This window comes from Populus euphratica, unplaced genomic scaffold (genome assembly GCF_000495115.2).
Source record: "Populus euphratica unplaced genomic scaffold, PopEup_1.0 scaffold432.1, whole genome shotgun sequence".
Classification (NCBI taxonomy): Eukaryota; Viridiplantae; Streptophyta; class Magnoliopsida; order Malpighiales; family Salicaceae; genus Populus; species Populus euphratica.
Genome location: NW_011500317.1, coordinates 155,856 through 174,694, shown reverse-complemented (window position 1 = coordinate 174,694; position 18,839 = coordinate 155,856). Strand labels below are relative to the sequence as shown.

The window sequence follows — 18,839 nt, the reverse complement described above, 5'->3', positions numbered from 1 at the left end:
CTATTGAATTGGGTGATCCTTTATATAAAGATTTATTTTTTTTCTCTCACATTGATTTTGTGTTTTCTTTTGGTGTGACCTTTGTTTTGCTAGTTTTTTTTCTGCCCCGGTCAAATGACGGATAACAGTACTTCGTGACTTTAGTCGGTTCTTTCAGTTTCCCTTAATAACTGATATTTGTGCATATATTTGTTCAATTCTTTGCTCTTTCTCCTTTATTTAGATCTCTTCTCATTTGAAAATGGACATCATTCTTGAAAAATTGAAAAAGTATTCTCCTACTCTACCTTAGAATGCGATTACAAAAATTTACAGTGCTAGATATGCAAGATTGAGATTGTTAATGAACCATGGAATTCCTGAAGATATTCGCTGGCTAATTGAAGCAAAGGTCCGATTATCAGGTGAGTCCTCCAATTCTTTCATTTCATGCATGCCTGGAATAGGTAAAAGCACTTTTGCAAATAAACATTGTGCAAAACGACTGCAAGTCTGTCATAGATGTGCTAGATGGACTTGTAATGTAAAATATCATTCTTTAGGAATGATATCTGTAAATCGTGAAGATAAAGTACAGTTCATTAAGGATGGCCTAAGTAAAGAGTCTTTAGATAATCTTCTATTAACTCTTGAGATGCATTTTAGTGGAGATGTGTATCGTGTAATTTATGATTTATAGCCACAATTCCATAAAGAACATGCTCGACATAGTCTTGGGAATCTAACTAAAAAAGACATTGTTTGCCAATTTTTAAGAAAACTGGATGGGAAGTCTATCCCTAGCCTATAAAGAGCGTTTAAGCCATTCTTGGATGTAAAACCAAGGGAAGATGTGAGCCACAATCATAACTACTTGTACATACATATGTTTTTTTTAAATAATAATAATAAAAGAGAGAGAGAGAGAGAGAGAGAGAGAGAGAGACTTCAGCTGGCCTACATATAGGTGGTATTGTATTTTCACTTTCTCATCTATAAATTCTTCTCTTCGTTCCCTTCATTGCTACTCAACCCACACATTCCATAGATATCAAAGTGTGTAGAAATGGCAAGTTCCTCAAGTCATCAAATATGAAATATTTGTGTTTTTGGTGGATCTAGTCCTAGGAAAGAAAAGGAGTTTTTAGAATTAGCAAATCATCTTGGTCAAGTATTAGCTGCAAGAAAGATTCATTTGGTGTATGGAGGAGGCAACCTTGGGTTAATGGGGGGTGTGTCAATAGCTGTATTTTTAGAAGGTAATCAAGTTTTAGGGGTTGTCCCCAAAGTTTTAGCACAAAGGGACATTTTGGAAACACAATTAGAGAGGAACTACAGGTCTCCATAATGTCTGATCAAATGAATACAATGTTTAAACATGTTGATGCCTTTATTGCCTTGCTAGGTGGTCTAAGCACATTGGAAGAGATCTTTCATATTTCCTCTTGGGCCCAACTTCACATTCACTATAAAACCCATAGGTTTGTTACATGTTAATGGTTATTATGATAAGTTGTTGTCTTTTCTTGATCATGCTGTGGAACATGAATTCCTAATATCTTCAGCACGATAAATCATAATCTCTACTGCTACTGCTGAACAATTAATTGAACAACTACAATCTTTCACTCCTATAATTGATCCCTCCATGAGTCACATAAATTAGTCAATTAAGGACAGCCGTAAAAAGCTTAGATTGGATTTGAGCCTTCGTTTGTGAAACCTTGTGTTTTATTATTTTATTTTGTTATTTCTTATATTTATTTAAGTGTGTTTCAGGTTTATCAGTGTTCGTTGTTTTAGGTGATATTTTCTATACTCTATCTTTCTACCTTAGAACATTGAGGACAATGTTTTATTTTGGTTGGGGAAAAGGGATAGTAGTTTATAAAAAAAAAAAATTTACTAGTTGTGTTTTCTATTTGCAAAACCATTGTTACTATGATGGCAGGGTCAAGGAGTTCTTTTGTTAAAGTTACTCTTGAGACACATCCTAGTAAACATTCTTAACAAGGTTTATTATAATACTTCTTGAAATATTCAAGTTTACAAACTCTTGCATTATTATTTATTACTTCCACTCATATACTCATTAAAACAAGTATTTTTAAACCTTTATTTTCACACACACCCTTTAACATATGATTATAGGTTACATATTGGATTATTACACTATTTATATTCTTTTGTTAAAGGTAACAACTAAAGAAAAGGAATAGTATATATTTTGCAAAAATAAAATAAAAAAAGAAAATAAAAACATAGATAATTTGGTTTCGTAGCCTCCCTAACCTAAGCAATTAAGTCTGAATGGGTGTTTTAACACCTAATACCTTAAAGTCAATTGACTTGGGAGTTATTGATTCAACGCTTGTTACATGGGTTAAAGAGAAAAGCTTAAGAGAATCAAACATTGAATTATCTACGTATCAGTATCTACAACCAGAGTTATTAAGCTCGAAGGGGTGTCTCAACACCTAATGCCCTAAGACCAACTGGTTTGGGAGTCCTTAGCCGAAAGCTCATTATATAGGTTCAAGATGCATTGTGTTTTACGTTATATGTATAAATAATAATAATAATAATAATAATAATCTCAACCCAAGGAAGTTAATCTTAAACATTAGAACATAATATTGTTTTCTTCTAATAAAAGCCCTATCATCTATGTTTTCATGCATTGGGCACATAAAAAAAAAGGTTTATCAATATCTTGTTTCAACAATATGAAGCAGATATATATAAATTTAATGAGAATTTGTTTACTTGGATAGAGTAATGGAAGTTAAATGATGAATGTCATGCTTTGGGGAACTTGCAAATTATTTTTTTATTTTAATGCTTTGATTACTAGGGACTAGTAATAAGCTAGTTGAGGGGTGTGATTAGTACTTAAAAGTGTATTTTTATCAAGGTTTTATATCATCATTTTGCACTTAAAGTATCAATAACTCCTTAACTAGAGCATGTTTTATAAAGACAAGTCTGATAATATAAGATACTTTTAATTTATGATAAATGATCATTTTAAATGCAGGCATTCTCATAATTTAAAGGATTGATTGTTGTGATTAACTATTGGAAGTGAAAGGACAGAGAAAAGGCTAAGCTTACGAAGGAGATGCCAATTCACTTCAAATTCAAACATTATTCAGTCATCGAATCATATTTAGAGCTATCAATCTTGGATTTCATATTAATTATATGGCTGGAAAAATAAGAAATAGGCCTACAACTTTTATGGATGGAAAGACCTAAATCTGCCATTTTCAAATTCAAAGTTTCGCCACAAAAGAGACGTCCGAATCTGTCTTGCAATCCAGCCTAAACACTACTCAGAGTTTTACCCATAACTAAAGTTTCAGAAGTCCAAATGATCTGAAATTTAGTGGGTGGAAGGAAAAGATAATTTCCAACAACTTTTATGAACACTTTGTTAAATTTTGATTGCATCAATGTCAATTTAGCCAGCCAAAGTGCTTGAGTGATGTTGTCCACCAAGTCCACTAATCAATAGTTGGCCACTACATCAATTATCAATTACCACATGAATAGTTTTGAATTTTAACCTATAAAAGGAGGCATTTGTCATTCATTTGGGCATCTTGTTTTTCATATCAAGATCATGTTCTTACTCTCTCTCTTTATATTTTTATAATGCTTAAGTTTTGCTTTCATTAATCTCTTGTTCATCCTTTTCATTTCCTTTACTATACTTAGTTAACTTATATCATGTTTATGTTCTTGTATTGTTTCTTTAAGTTTTTCTTCTTCATAATTTATAGCTAAGTTAATTATATCAAGGTGAAAAGGTTTCATTAATGGTGTTGGGATAAGTATAATATAAACTCAATTTAGACTTCAATGCTTATATCTTAAACTTGCTATTAATATGTTTTATCATTTTTATCTTATTAATTCTTAACACCTTACTTGTTAAATGGTTAATCTAGATTTGTGTTGTATAACACTTGGTACATCAAATACTTAATCCTTCATAGTCTTCAGCCGACATCGTTATTATAAGAAGAACTTGATTTGTTGTCAACATAAGTTAGCATCATGAATACTTGATAAAATTTATAAGTATGGTGTTATATAAATAAGATGATTAATATGATCATGTTGATAATTAATAAAGAGTTTATATCTTACTTATCTTTAATACTATTAGTGTATCCTCTAATCTTAACATTTGTTTTTATCCTTGTATAATCTTCATATTAATCTTACATCTCAAAGTCCTTTTTAACTCATCTTCACCACCATCATCATTGTTATTGTTCTTATTCTTATTATTATTCTTATTATTATTATTATTTATAATTTATATAGTTAACTTCCCTGTGGTTCAACCCCGGTCTTGCCGGTTTATTTATTACTTTAACACTCCTGCACTTGGGATAAGACATCAACTCTTTGATCGTGTCAATTAACATGTCTTATCTTTTTATCTTATTAATTCTTAATACCTTGCTTGTTAAATGATTAATCTAGATTTATGTTCTATAACCCTTAGTACAATAAATACTTAGCACTTTCATAGCCTACTATATGGTATAACCGACACTTGTGCTATGAAAGAAACTTGATTTATTGTTAACATAAGTTAACATCATGAATTTTTGATAATATTTAAAAGTACAGTGTTACTAAAATAGGATAATTAATATGATCATGTTAAAAAATTATAATGAACTATTAAGGATATATCATCTGATTAGAACTTTTTTTTTTGTGTGGTTTCTAGTAGATTAATAAAAAAGAGTTTATATGATATTTATTTCTAATACTATTAATGGATCTTCTAACCTTCATAATTGATTTTATCTTTAATACTCACAATAATTTCACATCTTAAAACTTCTCTTCAACTTCTTTTTATTTGTTGTTTATAATTTTATATAGTTCACCTCCTTGTGGTTCGACCCCGGTCTTACTAGGTTATTTATTACTTTGACATTCCTATACTTGGGATAAGACATCAATTTTTTTTTGTCACGTAAACATGCTTGTTCAAAATAATTTAATTAGTTGATATGATAGACAAAAAAGCATGATTGATATTTCTAAGTAATAATCCTTACTTGCCATATCTTTTATAGTTGATTGATTTTATTAATTCAGTATATAAAATAAAAGAATGCAGGGGTATTGGTTGCACTAAAAATAAATATTCATTACTCTGTACTAAAAGACATTAGTAAAATGTTGGCTAAATTGTATTGTGAAAATCCATAGTAAAATGTTGATTTTACTTTTCTCCATTATTGAAAATCTATTTTTGGAATAATTGTGATTTTTGTAATCTTTTCTTTGATCCTTAAATTTTTATTTTGATAATTTGAACATTTTGAACTCAAATTAGCCTCCAATTGTATTTTTTTTTTAAAAGGGAGGGTCAAATTAAAAAATAAGGAACTGAAATGAAAATCTTAGGTAACATAGGGCGATTAGAAAGTTTTATTAAACATTCATTTTAAATCCCTTTATTTTTTAGATATTAATTGTCAGTCCCTTTAATTTAAAAACAATATATTTTGATACTTAACTTTATTTTTTTTCAGTCTTTTTTTATTGGGAGAAGAAGAGGGAGCTCTCAGATTTTGGCTTAGAAAAAAAAAGTAATTATTGAGAAAGATTACGAGCATCAAAATAGTTGTATAAAGATTTGGTCTCACCCATTTATAAGACTAAGTGTAATAGTAAATATTTGAACAAAAATATAAGAAGTGAAATGGGCAGTTTTTTGAACCACTATAAAAATTATTGTGTCTCTCTCTATTTTTATCTCAATTTACTATGTATTAATTAATTATGTATTGTTGTTATTGTTGAAATTGAAAAGATAAATTAATCTTGAATATTGTTAATGGTTTTAGCAATATTAGGTTTATTGAAGATTAATTTTTAAATTTTCTAATTCACCTAGATTTTCATTAGAAATTATAATTCTCATTGGATTTCATTTATGTAACAATACAAAAAGACCTTCGTGTATTCTTCCTTCAAATATGTTAAAATCAAGAGGTTGCTAACATCTTGTTTGATTTATTATCCTAATAGTTGTGTTTTTTTCTTTTTTTTTTTGTTGATTGATAGGAAGACACGAAGAATAAATAGTATAAATGTTCCATGAATTATTTGACTTATCAATAGTTACACGTTGTGCAATAGAAGCTTGGCCAATTATAGGTGAATTGGCTTATGGAATTTGTTTGAACATGGATTTTTTTTGTCGTTGGTTGAAAGATAATTCAATATTTATTTCAATCCAAGGACACGTGATGAGATATTTTGTTTCTTGTTTTCATCTATGAAAGCAAATGGTGAAGGAATTAGCCTAAAATATCATGATGGAATGGCTCCGGAGCGTATATATGCATCATTCTTTAACACTCGTAGGCTCATATTAATTAGTGAAAAAACTCATTATTTTTCTTTCATTTTCCAAGGTGTGAGAGTGAAAATGGATATACATGGATTCTTTTGACAAAGATAAAGGTAATATTAATTTAATGGCTGAGATTGTTTTTTAAAATATTTTTTATTTAAAAATATATTAAAATAGTATTTTTTTTATTTTTTAAAAATTATTTTTAATATTAACATATCAAAATTATTTAAATAAATTAAAAAATTAATTTTTTTAATTTTTTTTAAATATAAAAATAAATAACCCACTAATAACAAGTTATCAAGTTAGAAAATAAATGTGATTTCTTTCACGTATCAGTCATATTGGCAAGCAATTATCAGTAAATGTCATTTATAAGACATTGCCACGTAAACGTCATGCATACTGTCATTAGAATAAAGATTCTTTGAAACTTAAAAATTTACCATAGCTAGCAGATTTTACTTCTTTTATAACATCACAATGACCACTAGGTAGTGCGTAATTTACCTTTTAAACTTGAAAGAAAGAAGTAGGGAAAAATCTAGAGATAATAGAAGGAGGCTTATAACATCAATTTCTTGCTCTCAAGTTTTTTTCATGTTCATCGTGCTGATGGATTCAAACCTAGAAAAGGATCGGTTTTTTATGTAAGTATTTCTTTTCTTTTTTTCCTTTTTGAATCTATGATCAAATTTAAAATCTTTATCTTGGCATAACACACACATGCGAGGGAATGCATTTAAGTTTTTTGTTTTTTAATCGAATTGTTCTTTGAAATTGTAATGATCTTAATGTGGAGGGAGGTTACAAGGTTAAATTTATTTATTGATAAATAATATTAATTTTTTTAATTGTTTAAATGAACAATTAAATGTGTATTTTGTATTGTGGTAGTTGTTGTGATTGTGATTTGAAAAAAAAATTATTTTTGATTGAGATTAATTTGATATTTTATGGTAGTTGTTGTGGTTGTGATTTTAAAAAAAAAATATTTTTGATTGAGATTAATTTGATATTTATGTATGTTTAATTAAAACTGTGGTTGAAATTGAAGTTGAACAAAAAGTAGTTTAATGTATTTGGTTATTAATACCTTTTAAATTGAGGTTATAAAATAATTTTAAAAATATATATATTAATATTAATAATTTTTAATTTAAATATTGTAGATTTAATTATTGTTATTACATCATGAAATAAATAATAATTTATATAAAATATTTTTCATTGTTTATTAAACTATCTACAATTTCATCACGTATGAATTATATCTGACAAGGACTATAATTTTTTTTATTTCTTAAGCGCACATCAACATTAGGTAAAATATAATTAGGAATAAAATTGAAATTATGATTAAATTCTGTAAATGCTACGTCATCAAGTGATCTCTATCTAATTTATGTAGTGTCATTGAATAATATTAAACATTAATTTTTTAAATAAAATATAATTAAAAAATAATAAATATTTTTTATTTTACTGAATCGAACCTAATTTAATATATATTGAACTTTGAACCGGAGCCAGTTTGGCAGGAACTAGTCCAACTAGAACTGTGTAACCTTGTAGCATGTTATACCGTTCATGCTAATTGCACTGTTTAGTGAACAGTGTAATTAGCATAAACAATACGCAAGAAGAGTGAGACCCATAAATAATAAATTGTGTTTTTTTATTTACCAAACAAGTTACATCAGCGTTTTAAATAAAACACAGGCACAACATCTTAAACAAACATTGCTTAATTATAGATTTTATTGTTAAGATTCTTTCTAGATAAAAACTCAAATTATAACAATAAGATTATCAAGTTATAATAAATTAAATTATAGATCTAACTTTTTATTTGTTAAATTCATAATAAATCTCAATTTAAAATACCACATTTAAATTCATAGAAACTACTCCTTGGTAATGCATGGTACAAGTAAGGTGTGCAATTCTCATACTCTTATCTTTTATAGTCTACTTAAAGCTACTTAAAGCTTTATATACAATGTTTATCTTGTAAATTACATAGCATGATTGAAGAAATATGAGAATGAAGTAATGCAAATATTTAAAATTAATTTTACTTTAAAAAAAATGAAGATAACTTGTAAAAAAAGAAAAAAAGAAAAATTATATTTAATTCTATGCAACTAACTTTAATTACCAAGGAAGAGTTTGTTTGGTTATATTTTTTCAATTCTTTTAAAACTCAAAAAATATTTTTTTTATAATTTTAAAATTCATAAGACACATATATATGCATGCACGTACGTGCATTAGTCTCAACTTTATTATAAAAGATCACAATCTTGAAAAAACAAAAGCTAGATTTTATAATGAAAAGGAATAAGAGATGCTGTGAAACTTATAAGCCACAATATATTCTAAATCTGAGATTAAAAAAAATGATCGAATTATGATCATGATATAATTGAAACAGTATAGTTTTATATGTGATATTTAATTAGAAAAAAAAAGAGAGAAAGTTGAAGGGTAAGTTATAACATCTAATGATGCTAGTTTTAATCTTTTTAATAAATTCTTATCTCCTCCAATAGAATAATATTGCATTTCAATACCACATGTATTGAATTTTTTAAATATATATTGATTAATTAAGAGTTCTAATTTATTGTTCATAAAGTTAAGGTTTTTTTATAAATAACTCAAGTTTTTTTTTTTATTTACGGATGCTTCCTTTTTTATTGTTGAATTTTGTTGTTTTTATTAGGGTATTAGAGTTGTTTGGCTTTACATGATCTTATGGTTTCTTGTGTGGTATATTAAGTGTATTGTTATTAGATCTAGCTTAGATCACTAGTTTAGTTAGTTGATTATTGATTAGATTGTGAAGTGATTTAAACTATAATATAAATATATTTCTTTGTACATATAAAGCATAAATAAGACATGATTAAGTGGTAAGTCTATAATTCTAGAAGGTAAAGATATCAAGTTCAAACTCTAATTTTTTTTTTTAAATGAACACTATATGACCCACTAGCATAAGTGATGGAATTAGATCAGAATTCTTTGCAAATTTTAATTTTTAGTGTCAATCTAAATCAATTAAATAGCCAAATCATCAAGTTTATGATTAAACCAGTTAATATGAATTTAAGAACATTAATTAGAAATATATAAAAATAACAAATGAATATGTGTCCCTTTCTCTTTATCTTTCTAAGTCTTTCTAAATTAACTAGCCTTTCATTAGCTTACATGGTGAGGATTGATGTTGTAACAAATTTAAAACTTATGGGGTTAATTAAAACAAGATGATTTTTTTTTAACATATAAATATTTTAAAAAAGCAAAATGAAATTTATCCTAAAGTAGAAACAATTGTACTTAAGATTGTGATTAGGTAAAAAAATTCTGAATTTATGAAATTTTTAAAGAAAAACAAAAGATTTTAGATGAAATTGAAAGAACCTATAAACCTTAAGCCTACAAATTGAAATTAATAATAGTTGAAGCTTTGGATATTGACACTTACCAAACCATGTTATTAGCATTTAAGTATAATTTATCTATACCCAATGCGTACCTTAGTGGAAGAGATGAATCTCAAAATCAGAAGACACTTGGGATGTAAAATTAATACTCAATCTAACTATATATATATATTAACAATACTCTAGAAAATACTATGGTTATCTCCACATGTTTTTTTTTTCCCTTTCCACATATTTGTTTTTTGTATTTTCATTTTTTTTTACATTTTCCGCATGCCTTTTCTTCTTCTTCTTTTTCTCTTTTCATTTTTTTTCCAAAATTACCTGTGGTTCGACCCCGGTCTTGCCGAGTTATTTATTACTTCGACACTCCTGCACTTGGGAGAAGACATCAATATTTTAGTCGTGTCAATTAGCTTACATGGTGAGGATTGATGTTATAACAAATTTAAAACTTATGGGGTTAATTTTTTTCAAAATTATCTTTATTGCTTTTATTTGTTTAATATTAAGTTGGTTGGAAATTTAATTTTTTACTTTTAAAAAAAAAATATAGTGGATTGTTATAGTCATTTTCCACATATTTTTTTTATTATGAATTTTTTAAAATTATCTTTATTAATTTTATTTTTTTAATATTATGCTAATTGAGTATTACAATTATATATTTTTTTACAAAATATTATAGATTACTACAATATTTTTTTATATAGTTTTTATATATATATTTTTAATTATTTTTAAATTTTTTTCTTAAAAATATTGTAGAGTACAACAATCTTTTTCTATAAATGTTTTTTATAATATTTCTTAATAAATCAATAATAGAATACAAGCATGATAGATATGCGAAGAAAGAAGTAATACATTGAAAGTATATGACACTTCTTAGGTTAAAGTATATCTGCTTCCACGGGTAAGAAAAATGTTAAGCTTCAGTGTTGAGAGTCAACTAGATACTCCTGCGAAGGAGATGAACAGGGAATACAAATACTAGAGTTGCCGAAATCCGGTCCATAATGATGTTAAGGCCGAAATTTGGCGATAAGTAGCAAAAAAGAAAGGCAGAGTGTCTCTTACTGTGTGCGACCTGGGAAAGGAGGGTCCAAACAAGGCATTAAGAAAACTCTCTCTTACTCTCTCAAGGATCTACTAGGGCTCTGCCAATAACAGTTGAGTTGAGATTCATTTCAATTAGGGTTTTAAGATTTGCCGGTGAGTTCAATTCTTTCCAGTTTTTGTTTCACTGTCGATGGTATCTAGGGTTATTCTTGCCTGAAGAGAATTTCAGATTTTTAACTCAGCTTCATAGTGACTTAGTTGTAGAACTTGGATTTGATTCTCAATAATTGAATTTAGAAAAATAAGAAATAGCAACAATGGCCTCCTATAGGCCATTCCCTGCACCACCTCCACCACCACCGCAGCAACCACCACAACCACAACCACCGCCACCACCACAACAACTGCAAAGACCAAATCAGTATCCTCAAAATTACAATCCTCAATTGGCCCCACCACCACCACCACAAAACTATCAGAATTTCTCGCAACATTACCCTCAGCCGCCCCGCCCTGCTCCACCTCCTCCATTGCCTCACCAACAATACCCTTATCAGCCACCTCCTCCTCCTGAATCCTCATACCCACCTCCTCTTCCACCAGCACCACAACAACAACGGCCACCACCACCTAATTTGTACTACCCGCCTTCACATTACGGTCATCAACCAATGCAGCATCCACCTCCACCTCCACCCCCTCCCCCTTCATCTCCTCCACCTAGTTCTTCAGCTCCACCCCCACCACCTCCCAGCTCCCCACCCCCAGCTCCTCCTGCTGTTGAAAGAGATAAAGGGGTATATCGGGAGAGTAGGGAATATGATAATTCCAATAATGGGAAACATCATCATCAACAACACAAGCCACAGCTTCCACCTGTGGGAAAGAAGGCGAATGGGCACTCTGGGAGGGCGGAGACAGATCAGGAGAGGAGGTTGAGGAAGAAGAGAGAGTTTGACAAGCAAAGGCAGGAGGAGAAGCATAGACAGCTGTTGAAAGAGTCACAGAACCCAGCTCTGCCGAAGAACCAGATGATGTCCTCTCAGAAAGGGCATGGTTCCATTGTTGGTTCACGATTGGGGGATAGGAGGGCCACTCCATTGTTGGGTGGGGAGAGGACTGAAAATAGGTTGAAGAAGCCAACGACCTTCTTGTGCAAGTTGAAGTGAGTTTGTTGTACTGAATCTCAATTTCATATCTGGAGCTCTTAATCATGAATGATGTTTCTTGTCCTATAACCAGAATAACAACAGAAGTTGTAGTCAATCCAATTTGTCTCAGCCTGCTTTCATCAGTGAAGTCTGTAGCCTGCTATTGTTCTTTTAACAGAATTTGACTGAAACACTTAGGCTTCTTCTGGAAATTGAACATTAACTAGCTGGTCCTTTAGCACTCCATTGACCACTTTTAATACTATTATTAACTCTGGTAGATTAACTATGTTAGTTTGATGTGGTCTGTTAGGGGCCTGGGGTTTGAATGAATGGATTTTTGGAAATTGCTTGTTATTTTCTTAAAATTAGGTGTTACCAGGACTTGCAGTAATGCATGATATATTACAGCAATTTATCAACATCAAGCTCTACTTCTATGATATTAACTTGCTGTTGTTGTCTTTCTTAATGTTTCTACTCTTTGGAACTTAGCAGCAATGTTGATATGAAACCTTAACAATCAACTGTTTTTGTTCTGCGGTATACACTTCAACTTTCTTTTTTATTAACTAATGATAGGTTCTCTGTTATGCATGTGGTAATTTCTTGTGCATGTTGCATGTCTAAGATCTTCATGTATTGTATGGACGTTCCAGTACATAGGCAAGGACATTGAATTCTTAGGTTATTCAATAAGGAAAATTACCTGTGTGTCTCATCTGAAAACCACTTCTATTTTCTATGGGAATGTAGATAAGACTTACTGAATGCTTTGCTTTGAATCTGTTGGTAACTTAGTTGTGTGGATTAGGTGGGTTCTGTATATGAATTTTGAAGTTTCTCCTTTGCCTATTTTTCTTATTCTACTACGCCTTCAAACCCATTTATCTTATTAGGAAACCTATGTTATCTAATGCCAGCACTTGGGTTTGTTATACACTTTTGATTTTATGGATCCTTTGTGATGATTTTTAGTATGAGTATAGTTTAATACTCTAGATATTTCATCCAGTTGACAGGCAAGTAACATTTGTTGTACATTTTAGTTTTTGCTTCTTCTTCTTCTTCTTTTTTACATAAATTTTTAGTTGCCTACTTCCAGTACTGATGCTTTTTTGACTTGCTTGCTTTTTGAAGATTCCGGAATGAACTTCCTGATCCGAGTGCCCAACCAAAGCTGATGCCTTTAAAGAGAGATAAAGATCGGTATGTGCATGTAGCATATGAGTTTTATATATCTGCATTTAATTAATACAACTTAAAAATTTAATTTGAGCCGTGCCTACAATCTTTCCCAAAAAATGGACATGATAAATATCTGTTTGGCCTCAAGGAGAGTGTTGATAATACTCTTGTATAAGTTTATTTACATAGGAAGAAGCTTGTACCAAACTTAGGTTGTGATCAATCTGCTGTTCTCATAATCTGCCCTCCCCCAACACACATGCAACAAATATTCCTAGGTTACTATCTCATTTTGGGAGTTTACCTAATTAGCTTTATTATATTTTTCAAAATATATTGTCACAGTTATTTGAAAGGAAGAATCTTGGTTAAAGAGGTGTCACTGTGTCAGTAGGAAGTGTTGCATTTAGTTTATTGGTATTCGACAAAGTTATTTGAAAGGAAGAATCTTGCTTAAAGAGATGTCACTGTGTCAGTAGGAAGCGTTGAATTTAGTTTATTGGTATTTGAGCTAGGATATAATAACTGTTGCATTTCTTCAGTGCTTGCATGATTCTAAAATGTTGTAATCCTGTTTATCCTGCAAGCTGGTGGTACGAACATAAAGAAGCTTAAAGAGTGCAATGGGATACAATTATGTTGGAAAATGACTGGTAAATTAGTGAGATGGATAGCATAAATAATAAGATTTATAAGTTGTATAAAGCTTTAGTAAGGCAGGCAATATACATATAATTAACACATGGAAGACTTGAAACAATGCTGGTCTCTTATAGCATTTTATATGGCTTTATGATGTTGTGAAGAAAGCAACGAGTTGCTAATAGAGTTTAGAATTGCATGATGGACAAACTGGTGATTGATGAGCATGGCCATGCACGTTACTGTCATATTTTTAAGTGGAAACTCCAGTGATCTCATGGTGTTTAGCAGATAGATTTTATTAGGATTGAGTTTATCTCCTATTCTATCTTACACTGGCATATGATTGATTTTCATGAAGCTCTCTGTGTAGATTTTTTATACAGAACAATTTCAGGCCAAGGGTAAAAAATTCTCCAGAATTTCTAGTTGCCTAATTTCTGTTGATATGCTTGGATATCATGCTATACTTCTACCATGGAACCATCGTAGTTTATATCAGTATTCTTATTTGCAGATTTACAAAATACACAATCACATCGTTGGAGAAAATGTATAAACCTCAACTATATGTTGAGCCAGATCTTGGAATACCTCTGGACCTGCTTGATCTCAGTGTATACAAGTATAGTCTCTCAACAGCCTAATTTTTTGGGGTCTTAGTAATCTGTACAACATGACAGTCCTGATCACCCTTTTCTCTACTGGTTTTGTTAGTCCTCCTAGTGTTAGACCACCTCTTGCTCCTGAAGATGAGGAATTGTTGCGTGACGATGAGACAGTCGCCCCTGTAAAAAGAGATGGCATAAGAAGAAAAGAACGGCCAACAGATAAAGGTGTTTCATGGCTGGTTAAGACACAGTATATATCTCCTCTGAGCATGGAGTCAACCAAAGTGGGATTCTTTTCATGCACTTCATTGCATGTTATTCACTTCACAAACTGCTGAAAGCTGTTTAGTAATCAAATAAATTTGAATTTGCAGTCTCTGAACAAAAACCAAGCTAAAGAACTGAGAGAAATGAAGGGAGGTCGGAATCTTTTGGACAATCTCAATAACAGGTTTATATTTTTCCACTTTGCCTATGTGAAGAAACTGTTGGAAGACAAGTAGAAATTATATGACCCTTTATTTTACATTCTTAAAGAATTAGAAATGTTTTCAGGGAGAGACAGATCAAGGAAATTCAAGCATCGTTTGAGGCAAACAAGTTACCTCCTGTGCACGCAACTAATAAAAACTTACATCCAATTGAGGTTCTGCCTCTGCTACCTGATTTTGATCGGTATGGTGTTATTTATTGCCTTTTATATTGTGCTGCATAGAATGAAAATAGAATCGCTCCCTGCTGTCTGTCTCTTCCTATCTAATTTATCATGTAGCAGTGAAGTAAAGGTCTTCAATGCTAGCTAGTTCAGATGTTAGATTCCTTTCTTCTCATTCTTGGGTAGGAAAAAAAAAGGCACACAATGCTTCTTTTTTTCAAGAAACATTTGTTGAAGACATATATGCACAGAAATGATATTTTTCCATAGATTGCTTTCTTTTGCTTCAAATATTGTGTTACACTCTCCATTCCATAACTGTTAACTATTTAATTAACAATTATGTTCGAAAATTATTTATTAATAAAGGGTTTAGTAACATTAAGGAATTTTTATTTTTACTATATATACATTTTGAACTATCAATATAGTAACAATGACACTTTTTCTGGGATGGAGGAGGTATCGTCTGTGAAATGAAGAATTAGAATTTGCTGATGGCTGACCAGACTTTGGAACTTGTAAAATAGTGGATGATCATATTGCATTTGTCACTTTTTGATGCGACCCACACCGTAGATTGTTTTGGACTACTAAAACCCTTGGCAGATGTTCAGCTTTAACATATTTATTGAAATTAATAGCTGTGAGTTTTCTCCAAGATTGAGTGTCTATCGCTTGCTTTTTTACCTCAAGATCAAGTGTATCTCTCTTGATTTGGTGATCTTGTTCTTGGCTCAACATCACTTTTAAATCTTTAACTTTACAGCTTTATGACATTGTACCAGGTATGAAGATAAATTTGTCACAGCAACCTTTGATGGTGCTCCTACAGTTGATGCAGAAAATTACAACAAGTTCAATTCATCCGAACGTGAAGCCTATGAATCACGGGTATATTTAAGTGGATGTGTTGCATTGGAGCAGGCAAATGAGAGTTAATTTAGAATGTTTTTTTATGCCCATTCAGATACTTTAGTTAAGTGTGTACGTAAATTAGAATGTTTTTATGATGCCTATTCAGATACTTTAGTTAAGTGAATGTATAGCCAGAAGCAGCAAAATAATATAGGTGCAACATTTTTTTTTATTTATAATTTAATAACTAGGATCAACAATTGAGAAATAAGCACCAGAAAAAGTTTTCAATTGAGAAATAGGAAGTTGAAGTACTAATCAAAAGTGCATGGTAGAATGTGGTGAACACAAGACAATAAATTTTTTGGGTTAATGTAAAGTAGATGTCTTGAAACAAATCAGAAATTTTATTCTAACCTATCATTAACCCATAGAATCTGGCATGACCTGTCCTAAAAAGTGAACACTTAATGATGCATTTAGTTGAGTGGTTCTTAATGTTTAATTACAGGCTATTATGAAAGCTTGTGTGGCAACTGGTTCGGATCCAACTAACCCAGAAAAATTTTTGGCATACATGGTACCTTCTCCTGATGAGGTAAGATTGTACTTTATCCAGAGTCTCAAATATTATACATGCATATTAGCACTTCAGTTTTATATTTCTCCTTATTGCTAATATTCCAATGAAAGATTTTTTTCATACTACGCTGCTGTAATTATTTTTCTATTATGTTATGGTAACAGATATCGAAGGATATGCATGATGAGAGTGAGGATATCTCATATTCTTGGATTCGCGAGTATCATTGGGATGTAAGTGCCTCTAGTTGTTTACATTTACTTAGCAAGCTTCTGTATGACCGCTGAACAAAATTTTCTTCATAACACCTCAATCAGATACGGGGGGATGATGCCAATGACCCTACAACATTCCTTGTTTCATTTGATGAGGCTGAAGCTCGCTACTTGGTATCAATATTCTCTCCCACATTTTTTCTCAGTGTACACATTTTGTGTTGGTTACTCTGGACTTTTACATTTCATTTTTTATCAACAGCCTCTTCCCACAAAGATTAATTTAACAAAGAGGAGAGCCAGAGAGGGAAGATCAGGTGACGAGATTGAACATTTTTCTGTACCATCAAGAGTAACTGTGAGGAAAAGAGCTGTTGCTGCTACAATCGAACAGAGGGATTTGGGGGTAAGGACACAGAACCATCCATATGAATATTCATTTTTAGTCTGTCGTTGGATATTAGGCCTCTATGACTTGACTTAAATTATGCTTTCAGGCTGCTTCAAGTTCAAGGGGTAATGATTCAAGGATGGGAGGAAGGTTTGAGGATGAAGATGGCCTTGGAAGATTACAGAGGGTCGCTCAAGATGAGGACCTTGAACAGTCTAGTGAGGCAGAAGATGAGATGTCTGAATGATTCTTTGATTCAAATGTCACAGAAACTTCTGCATTTGCCTATTTGGGTTGCAAGTGACTGGATGGAGATTGTTTATGTATTCAGATGCTCATGATGAGAAACTGAGATGGTGATATTTCCCGGTATCCTTGCCAGCACTCAAAACATACTTTTTGCCCCTCAGATTGTAGTTTGTTCTAGTTGATATAGATTTTCTAATAACACGAGGGCTAGAGAAAAGAAGCTATGAAGAAAAGGTTGGACATTATAGAAATCCTGTTTCTTTTCATGTAATGTGTTCAAAACATTAAAATATTTTCGTTTCCTTTTTCCTCGTTAAAAATATTTCTTTAAGCTATTTTGATTGGTTAGATGTTGCTAGGAATGGAAAATAATTATATCCCTCATTATTCTCTAGTTTGTATATTTCTGCCGTTCTTCTCCCAACATAAGTGATTTAAGATTTCACTTTTCCTCGACTTTACATATCATGTAATTTGCTGCAGGTTAGATTTATATATATATTATGTGGATATTTTCAATGTATTTTTGTTGTTTAGAAAATCTAAATTCATATAAATAAATTAAATAAATTGAGAATTTATTTATAAATAAATGAATAATCATAAAAGATATCTAAAAATAAAATTTAAATAAATAAAAGATGTGGAGATTAAAATATTTAATTTTAAAAAATGAAATATTTATGCTTGTGTTTATTAAATTTATTTATAAAAATAAATTCTTTATTTATGCTAAACATATAAAAATAAAGATAAATTTAATTGATTAAATAAAATAGAAGATAGAAGGGAAAAAAATCATGCAAGATTGAAAATAGTTTTTTTTTATTTTCAAAAACAAAGTTTAAAAAGGGGAAAAAATCATGCAAGATTGAAAATAGATTTTTTTTTTTATTTTCAAAAACAAAGTTTATTCATGTACTTGAAGAAAATTAAATCTCAAATTGATTCCAAATCTTGAAAAATTAATGTCAATTTCAATCATGCAACACAACATTATTGTAACTAATACGTTATGCTCGTGTTTTCAACTTCTAATTGATTGCCTAAAAATATATATTTATGGCATTTAACCAATCCAAATGGATCTCAGCACCATCAATGTGATTTAATTTCTTCTTATAGTAATGACTTAACCAAAAAATAAAACAATATAATACTTGATTTCTACCGCAACAAGAAAAATATGAAATAGCTAACAAAGGAACCCTGATATAAGAGAATGTCCTTCTAAAAATAAAATCTCATGCATTGATCGATCAATATATATTTTCTATAAGCTTAATAATTGAAATTTATCTAGGAAGTGATTTTAGAAATAATCATAGAATAAAATTAGCATAATTTAGCTAAGAAAAGAAAATTTATCCCCCTTAATACACCATGGTGAGTGGTTTTGTTTT

General features: G+C 30.4%; 1 protein-coding gene across 1 annotated transcript; it reads left to right on the top strand.

The window, feature by feature from the left end:
• Positions 1–10,684: 10,684 nt before the first annotated feature.
• LOC105113577 (RNA polymerase II-associated factor 1 homolog) lies at positions 10,685–17,751 on the top strand. Its single transcript, XM_011009803.1, has 12 exons — positions 10,685–12,058; positions 13,185–13,253; positions 14,392–14,499; positions 14,592–14,769; positions 14,860–14,936; positions 15,041–15,160; positions 15,929–16,034; positions 16,510–16,596; positions 16,746–16,814; positions 16,899–16,970; positions 17,059–17,202; positions 17,294–17,751. Exons 1-12 carry the CDS (start codon positions 11,211–11,213, stop codon positions 17,432–17,434), a joined length of 2,019 nt encoding a protein of 672 aa, XP_011008105.1. The 5' UTR covers positions 10,685–11,210; the 3' UTR covers positions 17,435–17,751.
• The last annotated feature ends 1,088 nt before the right edge of the window (positions 17,752–18,839 follow it).

What these genes read in the sequence shown, in the direction of transcription:
- LOC105113577 (XM_011009803.1), top strand. Translation starts at nt 11,211, where the DNA reads ATGGCCTCCTATAGGCCATTCCCTGCACCACCTCCACCACCACCGCAG. An exon ending in TGAGCATGGAGTCAACCAAA is followed by an intron (nt 14,770 to 14,859) that starts GTGGGATTCTTT and finishes TTGAATTTGCAG; the next exon opens with TCTCTGAACAAAAACCAAGC. An exon ending in CTGCTACCTGATTTTGATCG is followed by an intron (nt 15,161 to 15,928) that starts GTATGGTGTTAT and finishes ACATTGTACCAG; the next exon opens with GTATGAAGATAAATTTGTCA.